The sequence below is a fragment of the Rhinichthys klamathensis genome, unplaced genomic scaffold, assembly GCF_029890125.1.
Source record: "Rhinichthys klamathensis goyatoka isolate OS25496 unplaced genomic scaffold, OSU_Roscu_1.1 h1tg000461l_1, whole genome shotgun sequence".
NCBI classification, from domain to species: Eukaryota; Metazoa; Chordata; class Actinopteri; order Cypriniformes; family Leuciscidae; genus Rhinichthys; species Rhinichthys klamathensis.
The window spans coordinates 1,935,103-1,960,408 of NW_026606950.1; the positions used below are offsets into that span (position 1 = coordinate 1,935,103).

Genomic DNA, 25,306 nt, shown 5'->3' on the forward strand with positions numbered 1-25,306 from the left:
TTAACATTAAGAGAAGACCCTAATGTGGGGACAGATTGGTTCAGTTGGCTTGCATGTCTATGTAGTGCGATCTAGTTCAGTGTTAAGGTAAACGAAGATGAATGTTAAGGGGATCGTTTATGGAGCTAGAAATGTGTCTTTATTACATGCAAGAAAATAAATGATCTGAGAGAAGAAAAAAAAAGTTTGAGAGAAAAAGTTATCACACTGATAGCAAAAAAGCATTTCATGAGAGAAAAAATAATATTTGAGAGAAAAAGCTTTCATACCAATAGCAAAAAAAGAATATTTGAGACTAAAAAAAGTTTTGAGAGAATGTATTTTCTCATAGAACATAAAAAAATATAAATTTGAAAAAATTTTAATTATTTCTGAGAAAAAAAATCTCTCTCAAAATATTTGAAAAAAATCGCAAATATATATGTTTTGCTATCAGTGTGAAAACATTTTCTCTAAAAAAAAAAATGTGTTTCTCTCAAAACGCTCTCTCAATTTTTTGCTCTCATGTCAGGATTTTGCTTTCGCTGTGAAAATTGTGTCATGGGCGGGGCCACGTTCTTTTTTTCCTATTGGAACGTTCCTATTGGCCAGTCGGGTAAACATCGTCTTGTCTTGGGAGTCGAACTGAATCATTACACCATTTTACAATTTTTGGGTGAACTATCCCTTTAACCCTCTGGGGACCAGAAACGCGCCCGCGCGTTTTGCTGTTTTTTTTTCACATAGCAGCAACATAGACTTAAAATACTCCGTCATTTATGGTCATATAAATAAAATCAATACATGATTATAAACTATAGAGGGTCTTCTTTTTTTGTGTACACTCACATTAACATCAAAACCGTGTGTTTTATTTTAAATAAATAAAATAAACAGGGTGCGCTTTCAGCTCACTCTGTCTCTGCAAAAATCTTTCTGAAACATGTCTGGAAAATTAACGGAAACTCAGCCAATACTTATCACACAAACATGAAACATACCTCTAAAGAACGCTTTAAATTTCTACTTTTAAATAAAACAATTCACATTTAAAACAAATATTCTCCTGCAATGTAAACTGTATAAAACTAAAGAGAAGTACAGTTTCTCCGGTCTCAGCTCATTATCGTTAATTTGTTCACACCCACTCGCAGAGCGCGCTATTCATAAGATAATGTGTTGAGGCCATATGCAAAATAGAAACGCCCCCAGGCAAATGCCTTAAAAGCAGCAAGTTTCATAATAAGATTCACTCACTTTCCTGCGCATTTGGAAGATGACACGATACACCGGCGCGGAAGCTCTTCAGCTCGTCCTGGACAGTGACGAAGAGTTCACATTTTCCTCAGAAGAAGAGCGGGACTCCGACGATGAGCGTTTGTATTTTGAAGAGCGACTTGATCCAGCCATGGATACAATTTCGGATGAGTAAGTCTTTTAGTTGAAGTTACATTAGTTGACAAGCTATTTTATATAAACATGGACATATTTTACTGGTTGGACTATTTCCAGACTTGCCATCCAGTAGCCTATTCAGAGTATTGAAATTTAAAATATATCTTAATAGGCAGGTTTTACTTCCATTTAAATTGTCTAGCCTATAGGCTAAATGCTGAAGGATATGTAAAATGATATTTAAAAAATATTATCTATGTTTAGATTATATTTTGACTAGGCTATAGTGTTTATGCTGCCTCATTATCATCAACTAAGCGTGTGCTTGCATTGCCTCGCAAATATCTGTTGTAAATGTGCTGAAATGTGTAAATATGCCCGGTTGATGAAGTGCGCAAATGTGTTAATGTTTAATGTTAGTGCTATCTCCGGTAATGGCACATTGACACGCATATACAGCATGCGTCTACCATTTTTCACATCAGTTATTCATACTATAGGCCAATGGTACTATACTTTGAAATATTTATGTAATAATAGTTTTCAACTTTTTTTAAAGGAATGTAGTTGCAGCATCACTACCTTCACCTGCCACTCGGAGGGCGCGCAACACAGTCGAAAATCAGAAAGAGTAACCCACTATTTTACAGATGTTAGTTCAATTTTGTTTATATAGGCTACTTAGTGATAATATATTTATTTATATTTGGAGGTTGGTTGATAATGTTACATATGTTTTATTTATCAGCATGCTAATGCCTATCAGTTATGCATGTGCTGGAATAGTAGGCCTACTCTGTAAATTATGATAATAAGTTTTCAACTTTTTTTGAAAGGAATGTAGCTTGCTCACTCTCACCATCAACTGGAACTCGCACTAGGAGGGCACGCAACAACACAGACGGAAATCAGAAAGAGTAAGTACATATACCCACTATTTTACAGATGTTAGTTCAATTTTGTTTATATAGGCCTACTTAGTGACGATACAATATGCATATGTGCCTGTGTGGCTTTGCAAAAATTGTGTTGTTGTTGTTATGCATGCTAATATTACAATTAGTGATTGGTAATGTTGATATAAAAGCTTTTTTTTTTTTTTTTATCAACATGCTGATTGTCCATCAGTTATGCATGTGCTGGCATAGTACTTTGTTAAACCTTTATTAATATTATTATTTTTATAGGAATGTGGTAGCATCACTCTCACCTTCACCTGCAACTCACACTGGGAGGAGGGCACGCAACCGGTGTCGTTCAGTTTTGAGAACAATTGAAAATGACAAGTAAGTACACGTATTCCCTTTCTTTCAGATATTAGTATAATTCTGTTTACATATTCCGGTTTTGTCTGGGCAATATTACTTTTAGTGATTGAAATACAGTTTTTTGTGTAATAAACATGCTCACAGTTGTTTGTTTGTTTTACAGCTATAAAGATGATGGTGATCATCAGACACCTGTTGCAAAGAGGGCCAAGACAAACATTCAAACAAGCAACAAGCAGTCCACTCTGTCATGGAAAACAGAGACTGACATTGATCTGGTTCCACAGACTCTGAGATTCCTGCCAGCACAGGAACCTGGACCACAACTGAGACCTGCTGACACACACACTCCTCAGAGTCTCTTCAAAGTGTTTTTTTCTGAGAATGCAGTGTCAAATCTGTGCCACAACACCAATGCTCAGGCTGCTGGTGCAATTGAAAAGGGCCGCAAATTTAAATGGACTGATGTCAGCATCAGTGAGATGTACCGCTACATTGGGCTGGTGTTTTACATGGCCATGGTGAAGATGAGCTCCATCAAGGACTACTGGCGGCAAGACAGTCTTTTCTCTTTGCCTTTTCCTGCCACAATCATGACAAGAGAGAGATACCGCACCATTTCATGGAATGTGCACATGAGTCACCCAGATGCAGATAAGGAGAATGACAGAAAGAGGGGCACACCTGAACATGACCGTCTTTTCAGGGTCAAACCTCTCATGGACACTATCCGTCATGCTTGTAAAGCCATTTATCATCCTAGAAGAAACTTAGCTGTGGATGAAAGAATGGTGGCATGCAAAGCACACACAGGCATGACACAGTACATGAAAGCTAAGCCAACCAGATGGGTTTTCAAGTTGTTTGTTCTTGCAGACTCCTCGAATGGATACACTTTGGACTTTTCTGTGTACACAGGAAAGAACAACTTTCCCACAGGCCATGGACTGTCATATGATGCTGTAACATCTCTTTTAGACTGTAAAGTTTTAGGCTCTGGGTACCATGTGTACATGGACAATTTTTACACAAGCCCAAAGCTCCTAAAAGACTTGTTTGCAATGAAGTTTGGTGCATGTGGTACTTACAGGGACAACAGGAAGGACTGCCCACGTGATACAACTAATTCACTCTCAAAAAAATCTGCCAGGGGATCCATCAGGTGGATTCGGGATGGACCTCTTGTATTTGTGAAGTGGATGGACACACGTGAGGTATCTGTCTGTTCCACCATTCAGTCTGCTTATACTGGTGAGACTGTGCAGAGGAGGGTGAAAACGCAAGATACATGGAGGACAATGACATTTCCATGTCCTGCACCTGTGACTGCCTACAACAAACATATGGGTGGTGTTGACCTGTCCGATCAACTCTTACAGTACTACACTGCACAACACAAAACAATGAAGTGGTACAGAAAGATCTTTCTACACTTCTTGGACATTGCTGCCACCAATGCTTTCCTTATCCACAAAGAGTTATGTGGTAACATGACCCATAAACAGTTCATGGAACAGCTTATTGCAGAGCTCTGTGGTGTGTCACAGAAAGTAGCACCAAAACAAACCAGTAGTGACCATGTGCCGGTTCCAGGCGCTGAGCTGAGCTCAGATGCAACGAACATTTGCACAGTTGGTCGCAAGATCTGTGTGCTTTGCAAAGGACAGCTTGGTAAAAGGCAGGACACACCTTGGAAATGCCAGGCATGTAATGTTCACTTGTGTCTTCAGTTGAACAGGAACTGTTTTCAAAAATGGCACCAAGACATGTAACTGTATTCTCAAAACAATTGGATTGCTTTGATTTCACTACTTAAATCCACCTTTCCGAACTTCCGCTACTAGCCTTAGCCCACTAGCATAGCAGGCGTGGTCTGCGAGGATAGCGATCTGCCTTTACTTTTGTTATTTTACTCACATTTGATTTGCTTAGAGCCCGCATCAATGGGGCATAAGCATTTACTGTGAGATACCTGTCTTTAGTTTTGTTTATTTTACTCACATTTGATTTGCTTAGAGCCCGCATCAATGGGGCATAAGCATTTACTGTGAGATACCTGCCTTTAGTTTTGTTTATTTTACTCACATTTGATTTGCTTAGAGCCCGCATCAATGGGGCATAAGCATTTACTGTGAGATACCTGCCTTTAGTTTTGTTTATTTTACTCACATTTGATTTGCTTAGAGCCCGCATCAATGGGGCATAAGCATTTACTGTGAGATACCTGCCTTTAGTTTTGTTTATTTTACTCACATTTGATTTGCTTAGAGCCCGCATCAATGGGGTATATGCATTTACTGTGAGATACCTGCCTTTAGTTTTGTTTATTTATCGCTCACAATTGCTTTGTTTATAGCCGACTGATTATTTATTTATTTTACTCACATTTGATTTGCTTAGAGCAAATTTAGAACATTTAGTTTCTCCACATAGAGGAATTACAATAAAACAGATTGAAAACCTTTGAATCTCCTCTCATTCTTTGTTCAGGCTGCCTCACTTGATGGGCCATTAGCCATTGGGAGAGTGTCTGTCACACCCCTGGTCTGAATCTCATTAATATTGATAGGCCATTACCACTCCCACGCATAAACCTCTTCTGACCAAAAAACTGTCATACAAAGTATAAATGAATGTTATTGTGTTATGTGAACGATCAGGCAGGGTGATTTTCACATCATTTTGAAGTCAGAACTCGAAGCGACAACATCCATTAGTCAAAAGTCTTGTGGACACATATTTAGTATGTGTTTTGTGGTTTTATTTCAGCAACTTTCATTTGTATTTCTTTCAATAACCACGCATAAACATTATTCTCTTAAAAAAAACAAATATGTACATACATGTTGCTCACATATTATGGTAGCCCCGTTTGTGATATATAGAGTGAATTTACACCTTTGCCATTAACATGTTTATAAATAACTGAAAAAAGCACAAATGTCAGTGCATGTCAAAACATCCAAAGGGCCCCAAAAACACTCTGGTCCCCAGAGGGTTAATACTCTAACACCACCCCTAACACCTAACCCTAGCCCTTCCACAGGCCTGCACATTGTGTTGGGGGGGAAATTCTTAGTAAGTTCAAACCAATGATACATAGCTAATTACACATAACGTTGGACATAAATGAAACGGTACATTTCTTATTGTCTGTCCTTTCTGTATGACATATCAAATCAATCATGACTGCACAGTCACTATTGAGCATAACCCCATTCTACAGTCAGTTCGGGCAAACAAACCACTCTTCCTGATGTGTATAACTACACAGTGGCCATTTGCATTTGAGCATTTGGTTATCTTATATATGTTTTTGTTTTTTGGGGTCACATCAAATTCAGATTCATGAAGCCTGTTTTTTAGACAGTAGATTTTATTTGACACTTGATTTTGGTATTTCAAAGTGGCCTACAGTGCATTCAGGCTATACATTTTAGCACTGCATAGTGTGTTACCTTATTGAATCTCGAGTTGAACCACACTGACTCTACCAGTTGAGCTAAAAAAAAAAAACATATGCACATTTGATCTCAAAATAATTAGCTAAGTGGATAAATTGCCAAATGGAACAAATTTGAGAGTATTGCTTCTATCATGGCCATGTCAGTGTTGTCTGTGGCATTGGATCCCCAAGCTCCACAGCAAAGTACATCATATTTTTTTCCCGAGTTGTGCCTCAGTGTCTGAATATAATGTTAGATAAAAACACATTTGCATCGTGTCCTCACAAGCTGAATGCAAAAAAAAACAACAACTAACGTAGCATTGTCCGTGTAGTTCAATTTACAAACTAATGAGCTGGTTCTTGAATTAATCATTTAAAAAGACTCAGTTGGTTTGAATCAGTCTGACAAAAGCAGATACTGAATCAACATCAATAAGTTCTCATTACTTTCAGAGATGTCTGTTTCAAAATGCAAACCATAAAAAGGTTTGTGAAACTTAAATCTGTGAAATTACTGACAATCTAAAATGTGTAGGAAATGCTTTATAAAAACCAAGTGCAAACAGCCCGCCTTGTTGCCAGATGCTATACGCTAACTCCCCGCACCAACTGTCTGATTGAGCCAAACAAAATTACTTTTGACGCGAATGACCAGTTTGAATCCGCTCAGGGGCTGTTTACACAACACAGTTTTCAACTAAAAATGGGAAACTTTTGACTACGTTGTAATCTGTCCGCGAAAAACACAAAGGAAAAACTTTTCTTTTTAATACATCATTGTTGTGTAAACGCACCCTCATTCTTCTCCCTTTTCCCATTACATATCAGCTCATAGAATTTTTACAAAAATTTAAATTAAGAAAATATCTGAAAAGTGGATACCTAATGATATTATTTAATGGACCTGAGATGAGTGAACTAACTATGGAAATTTGTATTTGTATTAACTAACGTCAACAAAGATGAATAAATGCTGTAACAAATGAATGCTCAATGTTGGTTAATTAAAGTTAAAGCATTAACTAACGTTAACTAAATGCAACCTTATTTAAAGCGTTACCAAAATACACACACACACATATATATATATATATACACTCACCTAAAGGATTATTAGGAACACCATACTAATACTGTGTTTGACCCCCTTTCGCCTTCAGAACTGCCTTCATTCTACGTGGCATTGATTCTACAAGGTGCTGAAAGCATTCTTTAGAAATGTTGGCCCATATTGATAGGATAGCATCTTGCAGTTGATGGAGATTTGTGGGATGCAACATCCCCCACACCATTACACCACCACCACCAGCCTGCACAGTGGTAACAAGGCAAGATGGATCCATGTTCTCATTCTGTTTACGCCAAATTCTGACTCTAACATCTGAATGTCTCAACAGAAATCGAGACTCATCAGACCAGGCAACATTTTTCCAGTCTTCAACTGTCCAATTTTGGTGAGCTCTTGCAAATTGTAGCCTCTTTTTCCTATTTGTAGTGGAGATGAGTGGTACCCGGTGGGGTCTTCTGCTGTTGTAGCCCATCCGCCTCAAGGTTGTGTGTGTTGTGGCTTCACAAATGCTTTGCTGCATACCTCGGTTGTAACGAGTGGTTATTTCAGTTAAAGTTGCTCTTCTATCAGCTTGAATCAGTCGGCCCATTCTCCTCTGACCTCTAGCATCAACAAGGCATTTTCGCCCACAGGACTGCCGCATACTGGATGTTTTTCCCTTTTCACACCATTCTTTGTAAACCCTAGAAATGGTTGTGCGTGAAAATCCCAGTAACTGAGCAGATTGTGAAATACTCAGACCGGCCCGTCTGGCACCAACAACCATGCCACGCTCAAAATTGCTTAAATCACCTTTCTTTCCCATTCTGACATTCAGTTTGGAGTTCAGGAGATTGTCTTGACCAGGACCACACCCCTAAATGCATTGAAGCAACTGTCATGTGATTGGTTGATTAGATAATTGCATTAATGAGAAATTGAACAGGTGTTCCTAATAATCCTTTAAGCTGGTGCTGTGTAGGCTGTAGTAAGCACACGATCACTAAGGATAACTAAAGGAGTCTTTAATAGCAAATTCCACTAGGAACACATAGGAGAATCGCAGGAAATAACCACGCTAAAAAATAAACAATACCGGACCCTGAAACAAAGGAAACTGAGGGATTAAATACAAGGAGAGATCACCTGAACAGAAACAGGTGCGTAGAACTAATTAGCAAGTAAGGAAACTAAGTAGGGAACACAGGCAAACCAGAACAAGAAAAACAGAACCAAAACACAATGAAACTAAAAACGTGTTAAAATATTGTAATTATATATTTTTTCATATATATTGTGATTAGTTTATATTACACCCAACTCTCTAGAAATGGCTCAGGTCCCTCCTTCATTGAAAGTCTACTTTTTTCACCAGTTTTATTTTCTTACAAGTGATTTTTTTTTGTCTAAACCTCCAGAGTCAGCAGGCTATTAATAGATGGTACAACAGAACATCTAAACTTGATATCAGATCACAAAATTGACAGTGTTGGCTTGTCCTAACATGTCATATTATTGTTATTAATAATTTCATGGGTTAACACATTTCAGTCATTCAAAATTAGTCAGCGCATTTTGCAATCTCATGCACTAGACTCCCTTTCTGTGAATGTGTTTCTATTAAACCCTGATTCTGCAGTCTCTAGAATTAAATGTAGTTACCAAGACCAAGGCCACTGTGAAAAGGAGCAAATTAAAGCAATTCATACAAACTGAAAAGCACATGGGCCGTTCTTGTTGCCTGGGACACGTATTCCCACTGGGAGAAAATTTACTTGTCATAACTGAGAAAAGTATAAGCGGTGGGGTGGTCAGACTGGTACAGCACTAGCAGTGGGACTTTTCTAAATGCAGATTTGTTATGACGTGTGTACAGCTCTACTAAACACCTCATTTCAAATGTCACAAAGACAAGTTAATAGAAAGAGAATGCAGAGTTTAATTAGCATTACTAATATTATTACTGTACGTACTTAAGGGGTTGGGTTTTGAACAAACCCATGACTATTTTAGGGTTTAAAGTATTTAAGTCATTCCACTGTTTGTGCATCATACCTATTAACTTTTTACATAAGAACTGTTTTAACTATTTACATGGTATACTGTGCGTCTGTGTAGTTTCACTAAAGGTGCGTGAGAGAGAACGAGAGAGACAAACGGAAAGGTCAGCAAAGTACGCTTAACATAAAAGTGTCCTTCCAGTTGGATCACAGAGTCAGGAAGTAGATAGATAGTGTTTATGACAAGAGAAAAGTGAGAGAAATGTGGTTGTCCCTGGTCAAATGTTTTTGTACATATTAAGCGTGTTTTAGAATAAATACGCTGAGAAAATGGCGCTTTCTGATACAATAATTGAATGCGTTCAGCAGTGGAGCATCGTACACTATGAGAGTTCTTCTAAAGTAGGCTCAGAATATTAAACATAAATCATATCCAGTGATGGGTAGTAACCGATTATATGTAATCTGGATTGTGTCATCAGAATCCCCCCAAAAAATACTTAAACGTAATTAGATATTTTAAAATACTCATAACCAGACTACACAAACCCCAGTTGATTTGTTTAATGCACATCTTATTGTTCATAACAAAGAGTGAAAAACATTTTCTTTTTCTTTGCATTTTATATCAATATGCTACAATATTTTTATTGATTTTATTTTTAGCAGCGTCTTATGTCAGCAGCAGCACTGCGGACTCGTGAACGCGGATCCACAACAGAACCGGAAGACAATACAATGCTGAATAAAGGCCTAGTTTTTGTTATTTTTGGACCAAAATGTATTTTCGATGCTTCAACACACACTAACTAACCCACTGATGTCACATGGACTACTTTGATGATGTCTTTATTTCCTTTCTGGACAAGGACAGTATACCGTACACACATTTACAATGGAGGGACAGAAAGCTCTCGGACTAAATCTAAAATATCTTAAACTGTGTTCTGAAGATGAACGGAGGTCTGACGGGCTTGGGACGACATGAGGGAGAGTCATTAATGACATCATTTTCATTTTTGGGTGAACTAACCCTTTAAACACCATATTGCTGTAGTAGAATGATTTCTCAAGAATCATGTGACACTGAACACCGGAGTAATGCTGGAATTCACACGAATAAACCATTTTTAATAACATAAAGATACTTCTTTTAAATTCATTAAACATCTAAACGACCCCAAACGTTTGAATAGACGTAGCCTATATAAGCCATATCAGAATATAAAACAGACTTTGGGACAGGGTCTTTTGACTTTGACTAACATGCTAATATGTTCTCAGAACACTTTAACAACCACATAATAGCATCGTAGAGGAGAGTTTTAGGAAAACTAGAACTGGCAGTAAACCTGAGCGTGAAGAGTTTTGGGGGAAATCAAAAGGGCCTTTTACTGTACAGCCTCATTTTACCATACTGCCGTACAAAGGCAAAAGACCGTAACTTCGTGTTTGGTCGAAAATGAGTTTTTTATATTTTTGGCACATTCAAGACCTCCTTTATCATGTGGATAAGTATCTTGAGTCAATTCCGTTGTTTTTTCGAGAAAATAATGGGTTGTCTTAACAGTAACTTCCAAAAGCCCATGAGAAACCAAGGCAGAACACCGTAACATCAGTTACCGCTCTTACGGTACCGAGTTACGGTACTCTGCCATTGTTTAGCCGCGCGTCAATAGGAAGTTACTGTGCCGGTGTTCTATCAAATAATGCTACCTTTCAGATTGTACGGTGTTCTGCCTTTGTTTTGCTCACCATTAAAATTGAAACTACGATGTAGCCGGTGTACTTTATCCAGCTGCCATCAGTCCCTGTAACTTCTGATGTCCTCAGAGCTTTGTCCTGCACAAATGCGGTCAGAACATTTCGTATGGTCTGAACCCGCTCCATCGACAAATGTGCGATAGGCTATCCATCGCGAATGATATATGCAGAGTTGACAGAAAAAATGTTACACACGCCGTAGCAGGTGAATTCAACAAAGAACTAAAGCCCTGCCTCACCCAGATCGGGTACCGGACCTGGTTGAAACAATCATGCATCTAGCTGGCAGAGTGCCAAAACTTCGCCGGCGCCTTCAGCACCGCCCTGAACACAGTCGGGCCGACGCGAGTCGAGCCGAGCCGAGGCGAGCTGGTACTGTGTAGTGGAAAAGCGCCATAATATGTCACAGGGAGTGATAATAATGAAGCAACATTTGGTGCATACAACATAATGAAGCCAGAATTGCTGGTGTATACGACATCAGACAAGCTGTTACAAGCGGGTTGTAGCCTATACCTACAATCACACTGTCCGGAATAAATCCGCGGGACGAGCGAAGTGCACTGCACAATAATAGGGCAGACAGCTGAAACCACCGCTACTGAAAAGACGCAGAACACAGAAGGTTGTGCTATAAATGCATTAGTCGTCTAGGTAGTCCAGAGCGCGCTCCCCACCGAGTCTCAAGATGGAAAGCACTGCGTTCGTACTTTTCGTGAACGTACGAGGAGCATGACACCTTCGAACACGAATATACTATAAACGAGTCCCCGGGTCGAATGTGCGCGAGGACCTGTTTTATCGTGATCATTTTGAACGCGCGTTTATCAAGTCTTATGCCACTCGGTACCAATTGAAGATCTTACCGCTATGGAGGTATTTTGCCATGTCTCATGTATTAATAATGCCACCAGAATGCAACCAAAGCACAGGATAGCAATAAGTAGATGTCTATAAGTGTAAATCATACAAAATAAATGCCATGATGATCACTAGATTTTATACAGGTGTTACTATAATGATTTTGTTAATGGTGATGATCACAGTAACTTTAAAATAGTGGTCAAAAGTCAAGTTTGAGCTCAAGATTTTTTTTATGTAGATAATTTTCATTACTAAAACATCTAATTGCCAGATTTACAGTGTCCTACCTATAATTAATTTGGAGGGACAACTGAAAATCTTTAAAGTCATTTTTCTCAGTTCCACACTCTAGCAAGTTAAGGTCTTTCATAATTTTTTTATTTTGTAATATTTTGTAACTATTGATGTAATATTAACCCTTACTAGACAGAACTTACTAAATATTATTTTAAGGCTATCATTGTTATCATAGAAATGTTTGTATAGAGTGATAAAAGCCAAAATGGTCAATAAATTAGAAGTTAAGGTATTTTGCCTTTGTATGACCCATTATTGTTTTGCAGATAATGCAAAGGCAGAATACAGTAACTTCCGAATAAGGGTCAAAGGTCAAGTTTGAGCTCAATTTTTTTAATGTAGATAAATATATTCATTATGACAACTACTTGGCAAATTTTTATTGTCCTACCTATCATACAATTGGCTGGACAACAAAACAACTTTAAAGTCATTTTTCTCAGTTTCACACTCTGGTGAGTTAAGGTCTTTTGCCTTTGTAGGGCAGCATAGTTTTAATTAAGGGAGCCCACCATACTCAGAAAAAAGGAATCCAGCCAGTGTTTGTATACTCCAAAAGACAGGACAAAAGAACAACAGAAAGAAGCAGCACATTATCATTTCACCTCATCTCTGGAGTCTTCTGGGATTAGCGTCACATGCTCTCTGAAGAGCTGATGCGTTTCTGCATAGCATGAGCAGCGCGCGCTACATCTGCTGGGCTCATTTAGAGTACGCTAGCAGTTCTCCTACTTGTTCTATCAGTAATCAACTTGCTTACAAGTCCACCAAATAAAAAAAAACAGTGCGAGAGAGACGAAAAATCAATGAACCTGGCTGATTTCATTGTCAAAGCGATGCAATAAATACACTTACCTTCAGTCTGTGAACTTTCCCTCAGCGCCCAACTCATGTAATTAATGAGAGAAGAGAGCCTGAAACAAACACACACACACACACACACACACACACACACACACAGACATGAAACAACACTGTCATTACTGGTAAACCTGGACAACTGTGTTTATTATTAAGGCATAATTATAACCTAAAATAACTAGCGTGCTTCAGGTTAGCTGATGCTAATTGAGACAACAGGGAGATTCAGATTGGTGGTTATGTTGCTTTACTTGAAATTTGTCTGGATAAAAGAGAGTTTTATATTTATACTATATTCTATGCACAGCTAAAGTCAAATGGGTCCTGCTGTGGAATAAGAGTGTTACGCCTATTATTTAGTTAACCAGCTACAAAACGCTAAGTACCAGTAATTGCTATTTACTAATTTGTCAGTTAGCTTAAACACGCTATGTTTAGATGGTTCAATGCATTTACTATTGAAATATTGACATAGAAGGGTTTCTTTTTTTAAAAGCCTTTAGTTATTGTCACATGACTTCCATCCAAGAAACAAAGAGAAAAAAAATGTAGTTGCTATTGCTAGTTGGCGGTGGGATATTCTCATTCTAGACAGCATTGTAGAAAACATTTGTACAGCATTTGTTTATTTGTTAGTTCTAGTCCTCAAATTTGATTGGTCGATTGTGTTGTTATTCAAGTGTGCATTAGTATGACCCATTAGTATGCACATGACAAAAAAAATACATAAATAAAGTTTAGTGTGTCCATGAATTTAGTGTGTCATTATTTCTGCAAGGTAACGTGGTGAAGGCAATGGCTGGCAAAGAGTTATTGCATTATTCACCCAACTTTGATTCATTCAGAAACAAGACACCACTTTTTATGTTTTTATAGGATCTAAAGAACACTTATTATTCGGACAGTCCCCCCAAAGCATTGTGGTATCTTGCACCTTATAGTTCACCATCATCCTTTGCAGGGCTCAAATCTACTACCTTGTAGTTACAATTCAGTTTTTCAACCACTACACCACCTTTCATTTTTAAAGATAGTTCCCCATGACAGCTTATTAATGAAACCAATCGGTCATACATGGCTGATCCAAAATATCCAGTTTAAGATGAAACAGGCTATGACCTCTACATACTGTAGAACTCTAAAAGAGATTCAAGTAAACATGCAGTCTTTAACAAACATCACACATCACTTTTGATGCTTTCTCATAGCTTTGCACGTCTGATTATTCTAGTAAATTAAAGCGGTTTTGTTTTCCCATGCACAATAATTACACCCATTGTCCATTCGAGCATCATCGTGAATTACGCATCCCAGACCCTTAACATTGGTTATTTTTAAACGTTATAATTTTTGAATGTGGGCAGAACACCGCTTCTTAAACAATTAAAATTGAATCCATCTCCAGCGCTGGGTAAATCAAATATTTACGAGTTGACTACCTTAATGTTTTCTCCGCTCGAAGCAACATGAGAGCCATCCAAATGCAACATGACAGGGCTGAGAAATGCCGTCCTTGTGAAGAGAAAAAAAGAATTTCCAAATAAAGAGACGACAGTAAAACATGTCTTCTGCCTTATAATGAGTCTTGTATTATTACACAGACAACGTGGAGAACACTATGAAACAAATGAAGAGCAAAACATTGGCAGCTGTAGCACTCGGCATACATTTCTGAAGGTTAAAGGGAGTACAAGTGATATTTACCATCCTCTACATATTTTTTAAAGGCTCTTGTCCCATTCAGCAAGTAATTTACATAAAACTAATTCTTACAATTTTTGACATCCCGACCCAAATAGGTTTGTAAATCTCAGAAAATCTATGCATTTCTGGATGTAATATTCATTATGTTTTAAAAATGAACGCTTTAAAGGGTTAGTTCACCCCAAAACTGTAACCTCTGTCAGTAATTACTCGCCCTCATGTTGTTCAACCCTGTAAGACTTTCGTTCATCTTCGGAACACAAATGAAGATATTTTTGATTAAATCTGAGAGCTGGATCACTCCTCCATAGGCTTCTAAGGGATCGAAACTGGCCGGCCCAAAAGTTATGAAAGACATCGTTAAAATAGTCCGAGTGACGACAGCGGCTCAACCTTAAGTTTATCAAGCGACGAGAATACTTTTTGTGCGCAAAAAACAAACAAAAATAACGACTTTATTCAACTATTCATTTCCTTCTCTGTGGGCCGTGAGATGTCACGTAGTGTAACAGCGCAGCGCTTCTGTGTTGTACGTCACACACACACACACATGACCAGCGTCGGCCAATAGTGAGCCTGCGTGTGACGTACGACACAGAAGCGCTGGGCTGTTACACTACGTGAAATCTCCCGGCCCACAGAGAAGGAAATTAATTGATAAACTTAAAGTCCCTGTAAAGTAAAAATTAAGTATGTGTTCTGAGTTTGTCACACCACAGAAAAATTTGTTATTAGCCACCCAGACAAAATTTGAATGATAAAAAAAGCCGGCAATTACATAAAATAAGCTATCAAAATCTTGAAAAAATGAGCAGTATTCTCTGCTCTCAAACGCTGGAGGCGTGTCCGCTGTGGGGGCGTGTCCGCTGTGGGGGCGTGTCCGCTGTGGGGGCGTGTCCGCTGTGGGGGCGTGTCCGCTGTGGGGGCGTGTCCGCTGTGGGGGTTTGTCCGCTGTGGGGGCGTGTCCGCTGTGGGGGTTTGTCCGCTGTGGGGGCGTGTCCGCTGTGGGGGTTTGTCCGCTGTGGGGCCGTGTCCGCTGTGGGGGTTTGTCAACTGTGGGGGCGTGTCCGCTGTGGGGGTTTGTCCGCTGTGGGGGCGTGTCCGCTGTGGGGGTTTGTCCGCTGTGGGGGCGTGTCCGCTGTGGGGGCGTGTCCGCTGTGTGGGGCGTGTCCGCTGTGGGGGCGTGTCCGCTGTGGGGGTTTGTCCGCTGTGGGGGTTTGTCCGCTGTGGGGGCGTGTCCGCTGTGGGGGTTTGTCCGCTGTGGGGGCGTGTCCGCTGTGGGGGTTTGTCCGCTGTGGGGGCGTGTCCGCTGTGGGGCCGTGTCCGCTGTGGGGGTTTGTCCGCTGTGGGGGCGTGTCCGCTGTGGGGGTTTGTCCGCTGTGGGGGCGTGTCCGCTGTGGGGGTTTGTCCGCTGTGGGGCCGTGTCCGCTGTGGGGGTTTGTCCGCTGTGGGGCCGTGTCCGCTGTGGGGGTTTGTCCGCTGTGGGGGCGTGTCCGCTGTGGGGGTTTGTCCGCTGTGGGGGTTTGTCCGCTGTGGGGGTTTGTCCGCTGTGGGGGCGTGTCCGCTGTGGGGGTTTGTCCGCTGTGGGGGCGTGTCCGCTGTGGGGGCGTGTCCGCTGTGGGGGCGTGTCCGCTGTGGGGGTTTGTCCGCTGTGGGGGCGTGTCCGCTGTGGGGGTTTGTCCGCTGTGGGGGCGTGTCCGCTGTGGGGGCGTGTCCGCTGTGGGGGCGTGTCCGCTGTGGGGGTTTGTCCGCTGTGTGGGGCGTGTCCGCTGTGGGGGCGTGTCCGCTGTGGGGGTTTGTCCGCTGTGGGGGTTTGTCCGCTGTGGGGGCGTGTCCGCTGTGGGGGTTTGTCCGCTGTGGGGGCGTGTCCGCTGTGGGGGTTTGTCCGCTGTGGGGGCGTGTCCGCTGTGGGGGCGTGTCCGCTGTGGGGGTTTGTCCGCTGTGGGGGCGTGTCCGCTGTGGGGGCGTGTCCGCTGTGGGGGTTTGTCCGCTGTGGGGGTTTGTCCGCTGTGGGGCCGTGTCCGCTGTGGGGGCGTGTCCGCTGTGGGGGTTTGTCCGCTGTGGGGGTTTGTCCGCTGTGGGGCCGTGTCCGCTGTGGGGGTTTGTCCGCTGTGGGGGTTAATCCGCTGTGGGGGCGTGTCCGTTGTGGGGGCGTGTCCGCTGTGGGGGTTTGTCAACTGTGGGGGCGTGTCCGCTGTGGGGCCGTGTCCGCTGTGGGGGCGTGTCCGCTGTGGGGGTTTGTCCGCTGTGGGGGCGTGTCCGCTGTGGGGGTTTGTCCGCTGTGGGGGCGTGTCCGCTGTGGGGGTTTGTCCGCTGTGGGGGCGTGTCCGCTGTGGGGGAGTGTCCGCTGTGGGGGCTTGTCCGCTGTGGGGGCGTGTCCGCTGTGGGGGTTTGTCCGATGTGGGGGCGTGTCCGCTGTGGGGGTTTGTCCGCTGTGGGGGTTTGTCCGCTGTGGGGCCGTGTCCGCTGTGGGGGTTTGTCCGCTGTGGGGGTTAATCCGCTGTGGGGGCGTGTCCGTTGTGGGGGCGTGTCCGCTGTGGGGGTTTGTCAACTGTGGGGGCGTGTCCGCTGTGGGGCCGTGTCCGCTGTGGGGGCGTGTCCGCTGTGGGGGTTTGTCCGCTGTGGGGGCGTGTCCGCTGTGGGGGTTTGTCCGCTGTGGGGGCGTGTCCGCTGTGGGGGTTTGTCCGCTGTGGGGGCGTGTCCGCTGTGGGGGAGTGTCCGCTGTGGGGGTTTGTCCGCTGTGGGGGCGTGTCCGCTGTGGGGGCGTGTCCGCTGTGGGGGTTTGTCCGCTGTGGGGGTTTGTCCGCTGTGGGGGCGTGTCCGCTGTGGGGGTTTGTCCGCTGTGGGGGTTTGTCCGCTGTGGGGCCGTGTCCGCTGTGGGGCCGTGTCCGCTGTGGAGGTTTGTCCGCTGTGGGGGCGTGTCCGCTGTGGGGGCGTGTCCGCTGTGGGGGTTTGTCCGCTGTGGGGGTTTGTCCGCTGTGGGGGTTTGTCCGCTGTGGGGGCGTGTCCGCTGTGGGGCCGTGTCCGCTGTGGAGGTTTGTCCGCTGTGGGGGCGTGTCCGCTGTGGGGGTTTGTCCGCTGTGGGGGCGTGTCCGCTGTGGGGGTTTGTCCGCTGTGGGGGTTTGTCCGCTGTGGGGCCGTGTCCGCTGTGGGGGTTTGTCAACCGTGGGGGCGTGTCCGCTGTGGGGGTTTGTCCGCTTTGGGGGCGTGTCCGCTGTGGGGGTTTGTCCGCTGTGGGGGCGTGTCCGCTGTGGGGGCGTGTCCGCTGTGGGGGTTTGTCCGCTGTGGGGGTTTGTCCGCTGTGGGGGCGTGTCCGCTGTGGGGGTTTGTCCGCTGTGGGGGTTTGTCCGCTGTGGGGCCGTGTCCGCTGTGGGGGTTTGTCCGCTTTGGGGGCGTGTCCGCTGTGGGGGTTTGTCCGCTGTGGGGGCGTGTCCGCTGTGGGGGCTTGTCCGCTGTGGGGGCGTGTCCGCTGTGGGGGTTTGTCCGCTGTGGGGGCGTGTCCGCTGTGGGGGTTTGTCCGCTGTGGGGGCTTGTCCGCTGTGGGGGCGTGTCCGCTGTGGGGGTTTGTCCGATGTGGGGGCGTGTCCGCTGTGGGGGTTTGTCCGCTGTGGGGGCGTGTCCGCTGTGGGGGTTTGTCCGCTGTGGGGGCGTGTCCGCTGTGGGGGTTTGTCCGCAGTGGGGGCGTGTCCGCTGTGGGGGCGTGTCCGCTGTGGGGGTTTGTCCGCTGTGGGGGTTTGTCCGCTGTGGGGGCGTGTCCGCTGTGGGGGTTTGTCCGCTGTGGGGCCGTGTCCGCTGTGGGGGTTTGTCCGCTGTGGGGGCGTGTCCGCTGTGGGGCCGTGTCCGCTGTGGAGGTTTGTCCGCTGTGGGGGCGTGTCCGCTGTGGGGGTTTGTCCGCTGTGGGGGCGTGTCCGCTGTGGGGGTTTGTCCGCTGTGGGGGTTTGTCCGCTGTGGGGCCGTGTCCGCTGTGGGGGCGTGTCCGCTGTGGGGGTTTGTCCGCTGTGGGGGTTTGTCCGCTGTGGGGGCGTGTCCGCTGTGGGGGTTTGTCCGCTGTGGGGGTTTGTCCGCTGTGGGGCCGTGTCCGCTGTGGGGGTTTGTCCGCTGTGGGGGCGTGTCCGTTGTGGGGGCGTGTCCGCTGTGGGGGTTTGTCAACTGTGGGGGCGTGTCCGCTGTGGGGGCGTGTCCGCTGTGGGGGCTTGTCCGCTGTGGGGGCGTGTCCGCTGTGGGGGTTTGTCCGCTGTGGGGGCGTGTCCGCTGTGGGGCCGTGTCCGCTGTGGGGGTTTGTCCGCTGTGGGGGCGTGTCCGCTGTGGGGCCGTGTCCGCTGTGGGGGTTTGTCCGCTGTGGGGGCGTGTCCGTTGTGGGGGCGTGTCCGCTGTGGGGGTTTGTCAACTGTGGGGGCGTGTCCGCTGTGGGGGTTTGTCCGCTGTGGGGGCGTGTCCGCTGTGGGGGTTTGTCCGCTGTGGGGGCGTGTCCGCTGTGGGGGTTTGTCCGCTGTGGGGGCGTGTCCGTTGTGGGGGCGTGTCCGCTGTGGGGGCGTGTCCGCTGTGGGGGTTTGTCCGCTGTGGGGGTTTGTCCGCTGTGGGGGTTTGTCCGCTGTGGGGCCGTGTCCGCTGTGGGGGTTTGTCCGCTGTGGGGGTTTGTCCGCTGTGGGGGCGTGTCCGCTGTGGGGCCGTGTCCGCTGTGGGGGCGTGTCCGCTGTGGGGGTTTGTCCGCTGTGGGGGCGTGTCCGCTGTGGGGGTTTGTCCGCTGTGGGGGTTTGTCCGCTGTGGGGCCGTGTCCGCTGTGGGGGCGTGTCCGCTGTGGTGGTTTGTCCGCTGTTGGGGTTTGTCCGCTGTGGGGCCGTGTCCGCTGTGGGGGTTTGTCCGCTGTGGGGGCGTGTCCGCTGTGGGGCCGTGTCCGCTGTGGGGGTTTGTCCGCTATGGGGGCGTGTCCGCTGTGGGGCCGTGTCCGCTGTGGGGGTTTGTCCGCTGTGGGGGCGTGTCCGTTGTGGGGGCGTGTCCGCTGTGGGGGTTTGTCAACTGTGGGGGTGTATCCGCTGTGGGGGTTTGTCCGCTGTGGGGGCGTGTCCGCTGTGGGGGCGTGTCTGCGGTGGGGGCGTGTCTGCTGTGGGGGCGTGTCCGCTGTGGGGGCGTGTCCGCTGTGGGGGCGTGTCCGCTGTGGGGGTTTGTCCGCTGTGGGGGCGTGTCCGCTGTGGGGGTTTGTCCACTGTGGGGCCGTGTCCGCTGTGGGGGTTTGTCCGCTGTGGGGGCGTGTCCGCTGTGGAGCCGTGTCCGCTGTGGGGGTTTGTCCGCTGTGGGGGCGTGTCAACTGTGGGGGCGTGTCCGCTGTGGGGGTTTGTCTGCTGTGGGGGCGTGTCCGCTGTGGGGGCGTGTCCGCTGTGGGGGTTTGTCCGCTGTGGGGGCGTGTCCGCTGTGGGGCCGTGTCCGCTGTGGGGGCGTGTCCGCTGTGGGGGCGTGTCCGCTGTGGGGGCGTGTCCGCTGTGGGGGTTTGTCCGCTGTGGGGCCGTGTCCGCTGTGGGGGCGTGTCCGCTGTGGGGCCGTGTCCGCTGTGGGGCCGTGTCCGCTGTGGGGCCGTGTCCGCTGTGGGGGCGTGTCCGCTGTGGGGGCGTGTCCGCTGTGGGGCCGTGTCCGCTGTGGGGCCGTGTCCGCTGTGGGGGCGTGTCCGCTGTGGGGGCGTGTCCGCTGTGGGGGCGTGTCCGCTGTGGGGGTTTGTCCGCTGTGGGGGCGTGTCCGCTGTGGGGGTTTTTCCGCTGTGGGGCCGTGTCCGCTGTGGGGGTTTGTCCGCTGTGGGGGCGTGTCCGCTGTGGGGGCGTGTCCGCTGTGGGGGTTTGTCCGCTGTGGGGGCGTGTCCGCTGTGGGGGTTTGTCCGCTGTGGGGGTTTGTCCGCTGTGGGGGCGTGTCCGCTGTGGAGCCGTGTCCGCTGTGGGGGTTTGTCCGCTGTGGGGGCGTGTCCGCTGTGAGGGTTTGTCCGCTGTGGGGGCGTGTCCGCTGTGAGGGTTTGTCCGCTGTGGGGCCGTGTCCGCTGTGGGGGTTTGTCCGCTGTGGGGGCGTGTCCGCTGTGGTGCCGTGTCCGCTGTGGGGGTTTGTCCGCTGTGGGGGCGTGTCCGCTGTGGGGCCGTGTCCGCTGTGGGGGTTTGTCTGCTGTGGGGGCGTGTCTGCTGTGGGGGCGTGTCCGCTGTGGGGGTTTGTCTGCTGTGGGGGCGTGTCCGCTGTGGGGGTTTGTCTGCTGTGGGGGTTTGTCCGCTGTGGGGGCGTGTCCGCTGTGGGGGTTTGTCCGCTGTGGGGGCGTGTCCGCTGTGGGGGTTTGTCCGCTGTGGGGGCGTGTCCGTTGTGGGGGCGTGTCCGCTGTGGGGGCGTGTCCGCTGTGGGGGTTTGTCCGCTGTGGGGGTTTGTCCGCTGTGGGGGTTTGTCCGCTGTGGGGCCGTGTCCGCTGTGGGGGTTTGTCCGCTGTGGGGGTTTGTCCACTGTGGGGCCGTGTCCGCTGTGGGGGTTTGTCCGCTGTGGGGGCGTGTCCGCTGTGGAGCCGTGTCCGCTGTGGGGGTTTGTCCGCTGTGGGGGCGTGTCAGCTGTGGGGGCGTGTCCGCTGTGGGGGTTTGTCTGCTGTGGGGGCGTGTCCGCTGTGGGGGCGTGTCCGCTGTGGGGGTTTGTCCGCTGTGGGGGCGTGTCCGCTGTGGGGCCGTGTCCGCTGTGGGGCCGTGTCCGCTGTGGGGGCGTGTCCGCTGTGGGGGTTTGTCTGCTGTGGGGGCGTGTCTGCTGTGGGGGCGTGTCCGCTGTGGGGGTTTGTCCGCTGTGGGGGCGTGTCCGCTGTGGGGCCGTGTCCGCTGTGGGGGCGTGTCCGCTGTGGGGGTTTGTCCGCTGTGGGGGCGTGTCCGCTGTGGGGGCGTGTCCGCTGTGGGGGCGTGTCCGCTGTGGGGGTTTGTCCGCTGTGGGGCCGTGTCCGCTGTGGGGGCGTGTCCGCTGTGGGGCCGTGTCCGCTGTGGGGCCGTGTCCGCTGTGGGGCCGTGTCCGCTGTGGGGGCGTGTCCGCTGTGGGGGCGTGTCCGCTGTGGGGCCGTGTCCGCTGTGGGGCCGTGTCCGCTGTGGGGGCGTGTCCGCTGTGGGGGCGTGTCCGCTGTGGGGGCGTGTCCGCTGTGGGGGTTTGTCCGCTGTGGGGGCGTGTCCGCTGTGGGGCCGTGTCCGCTGTGGGGGTTTGTCCGCTGTGGGGGCGTGTCCGCTGTGGGGGCGTGTCCGCTGTGGGGGTTTGTCCGCTGTGGGGGCGTGTCCGCTGTGGGGGTTTGTCCGCTGTGGGGCCGTGTCCGCTGTGGGGGTTTGTCCGCTGTGGGGGCGTGTCCGCTGTGGTGCCGTGTCCGCTGTGGGGGTTTGTCCGCTGTGGGGGCGTGTCCGCTGTGGGGCCGTGTCCGCTGTGGGGGTTTGTCTGCTGTGGGGGCGTGTCTGCTGTGGGGGCGTGTCCGCTGTGGGGGTTTGTCTGCTGTGGGGGCGTGTCCGCTGTGGGGGCGTGTCCGCTGTGGGGGTTTGTCTGCTGTGGGGGCGTGTCTGCTGTGGGGGCGTGTCCGCTGTGGGGGCGTGTCCGCTGTGGGGGTTTGTCCGCTGTGGGGCCGTGTCCGCTGTGGGGCCGTGTCCGCTGTGGGGCCGTGTCCGCTCTGGGGCCGTGTCCGCTGTGGGGGCGTGTCCGCTGTGGGGGCGTGTCCGCTGTGGGGGTTTGTCCGCTGTGGGGGCGTGTCCGCTGTGGGGCCGTGTCCGCTGTGGGGGCGTGTCCGCTGTGGGGGTTTGTCCGCTGTGGGGGCGTGTCTGCTGTGGGGGCGTGTCCGCTGTGGGGGTTTGTCTGCTGTGGGGGCGTGTCCGCTGTGGGGCCGTGTCCGCTGTGGGGCCGTGTCCGCTGTGGGGCCGTGTCCGCTGTGGGGCCGTGTCCGCTGTGGGGGCGTGTCCGCTGTGGGGCCGTGTCCGCTGTGGGGCCGTGTCCGCTGTGGGGCCGTGTCCGCTGTGGGGCCGTGTCCGCTGTGGGGCCGTGTCCGCTGTGCGGGTTTGTCTGCTGTGGGGGCGTGTCCGCTGTGGGGGCGTGTCCGCTGTGGGGGTTTGTCCGCTGTGGGGGCGTGTCCGCTGTGGGGCCGTGTCCGCTGTGGGGGTTTGTCCGCTGTGGGGCCGTGTCTGCTGTGGGGCCGTGTCCGCTGTGGGGGTTTGTCCGCTGTGGGGGCGTGTCCGCTGTGGGGCCGTGTCCGCTGTGGGGGTTTGTCCGCTGTGGGGGCGTGTCCGCTGTGGGGCCGTGTCCGCTGTGGGGGTTTGTCCGCTGTGGGGGCGTGTCCGCTGTGGGGGTTTGTCCGTTGTGGGGGCGTGTCCGCTGTGGGGGTTTGTCTGCTGTGGGGGCGTGTCCGCTGGCTGCGCTGAAACCACACCCACTCGCGGGAAAGCTGCCGACGGTGATATTAGGTGATACTGCTTTCGGGACGGGGAGATGAAGGCCGAGGCGGGAGATAGTCGGTTCGGCCCCATTCACCAGTAACAGCGGATTGTCAGTGAATCCCAGTTGTCTCCGACGAAAGTTTATAAAACTATCCCGTGTAAAATGATTGCTACAGAGGCGGGTGTTGGCGGTGATCCTCAGCTCTCCATCAAGGTTGGCTCTTCACAAAATGAATCCACCTCTTCTTGATGTGATCGTTTTTAGGAAATTTAAATAAAGACACCGATCTGTTTTGTGCATGATCGCATCCAGGTAGTAGCCTACGCATTTCCGTGTCGAAGGCATAGCTAGCTAGCAAACTGTAGGCTGTAGTAACTAATAGTACTGACAGTAACTCGCGATTGAGCGCCAAACTGAAGCGAATGTGCTCTATTGTTAGGGGAGGGGCCAGCCTCAGTGGCCTCAGTGCGTCATCAAGTAGGGGCGTGTCCACGAGCTCAGGGGCTCCAGTGCGTCATCAAGTAGGGGCGTGTCCAGGAGCTCAGGGGCTCCAGTGCGTCATCGAGCCCCGTTTTAGCCCCGCCCAAAAAATCCGGAAAATAGCAATGGTGAAAAACTGTTAAACGGTCTAACTCCACAATTCAGTAATTCACAGTTCACAGTCTTTGTAATATGTTTTAGCAATACATCTCTAACATTTATAATGGGTTTAGAATTTTTTTTTAGAATTGCCTTTACAGGGACTTTAAGGTTGAGCCACTGTAGTCACTCGGACTATTTTAACGATGTCTTTACTAACTTTCTGGGCCGGCAAGATTCAACTACAATAGAAGCCTATGGAGGAGTGATCCAGCTCTCAGATTTAATCAGAAATATCTTCATTTGTGTTCCGAAGATGAACGAAAGTCTTACGGGGTTGAACAACATGAGGGAGAGTAATTACTGAGAGAGTTTTCAGTTTGGGGTGAACTATCCCTTTAACCAGGCATTGTGTGCTTTTTCAGCCTGATCATTTAAATATGCATCATCTTGTGCATCTTTAGAAGTTTCTAAAATTTCTAAATCAAGCAATAAATAAAAGAAATAAATGGGAAAAAAGTGCAGAACAAATGACTGTAGTTGTATATAACCCAAAAGATCTCCACAGCCTTTTTGTCTTCAACCCTGCATCGTACTCTAAAATGCTGTTTGCACTGAGGTTTGCTTTGCACGTCATGCTATGTATTTCCCAGTTGCTTTAGGTGTTAAAAAGCTTTCTGTTGCCACAGGGAGGTAAAGTATAAAGAATAAAATATAAGGATATATTTTTCTTCCGAGCAATAGTAAAGTACCAGGGCCCTAGAAACAGACGGACGGACGGATGGAGGTGAGATAGAAGTGGCTGTTTAGAAATCAATTCAGCTCAGACCACTCACATAAACAACACTGTCTTGAAATATATCTTTTTTTGTTTACTTCATAGTGAAAATAATTATAGATAAAGACCTCTTACAACAGCAATGCAAGAAAACCTGAGAGAAACAAGGCTACGTGTTCGTGTGACCCTGACGATGGCATGTAAGCCTAAGCGTCCTCGTCCCACCCATCTTAAGAGTCACATTCGAGTCAAGGCAAAAATCCATTTATCAAGACAATGTTGGGAAAACCCAGCGGTCCATGCGGAGAGCTGGCAACAGAGCTGACTGACTGGCAGTGGCTGGTTATTACCAAGCCTGTTCCAACACCCGCGGGAAGAATCGGCCCTTTTTTTGGTCTCCTTTTTTTCCTCCATGGCGGGATCTCCCGAAGGTGACAACCGAACGAACACGAGGCGACTGAAAGTGTCAGTGATTAAAAGCGTTGATTAAACTGACGGAAAGAGGACACGCAGAGAGGAAAACAAGGTTCAGGAGAGACAGCAGCGGTGGAAATCTCAATATATAACTCACTCTCTGAAGAGGCGGGAAAAAATCTGTCACATTAGTGGAAATCACGAGACTATTGTTGTCACTTTCTAAAAAACTAATTTCATAGACTAGAAAACTTTCAGTGAAGGCATGATGTTCACTCTGCTCTAACGCAAGTGAATGGTGACCAGAAATGAATGGTCATCCAAAATGACAGATTATCGTATAATGTTTTTGAATGACTTCAGAAGACAAACAAGTAGCAACCAAGTCATAATCCTCCATTTTAATAATGATTTGTAATTTTTTGAAGCTTGACAGCCCCTGGTGACCATTCACTTTCATTGTAAAAGCAAAGAGCAGCTTAGACATTCTTCCAATAAATGTCTTGTTTTCCA

At 48.4% G+C, this 25,306-nt stretch overlaps 2 protein-coding genes across 3 annotated transcripts in view; one reads left to right on the forward strand and one right to left on the reverse strand.

The window, feature by feature from the left end:
• fhit (fragile histidine triad diadenosine triphosphatase) overlaps positions 1–25,306 on the reverse strand; it is a 423,559-nt gene that overhangs the window by 372,047 nt on the left and 26,206 nt on the right. For both annotated transcript variants that reach the window (XM_056236697.1, XM_056236698.1), the window contains exon 2: positions 12,919–12,977. The gene's annotated coding sequence lies outside the window, so the exon portion shown is untranslated. The remainder of the gene's footprint in view (positions 1–12,918; positions 12,978–25,306) is intronic.
• LOC130071815 (piggyBac transposable element-derived protein 4-like) lies at positions 1,256–5,146 on the forward strand. Its single transcript, XM_056236707.1, has 3 exons — positions 1,256–1,407; positions 2,806–4,313; positions 5,133–5,146. Exons 1-3 carry the CDS (start codon positions 1,256–1,258, stop codon positions 5,144–5,146), a joined length of 1,674 nt encoding a protein of 557 aa, XP_056092682.1.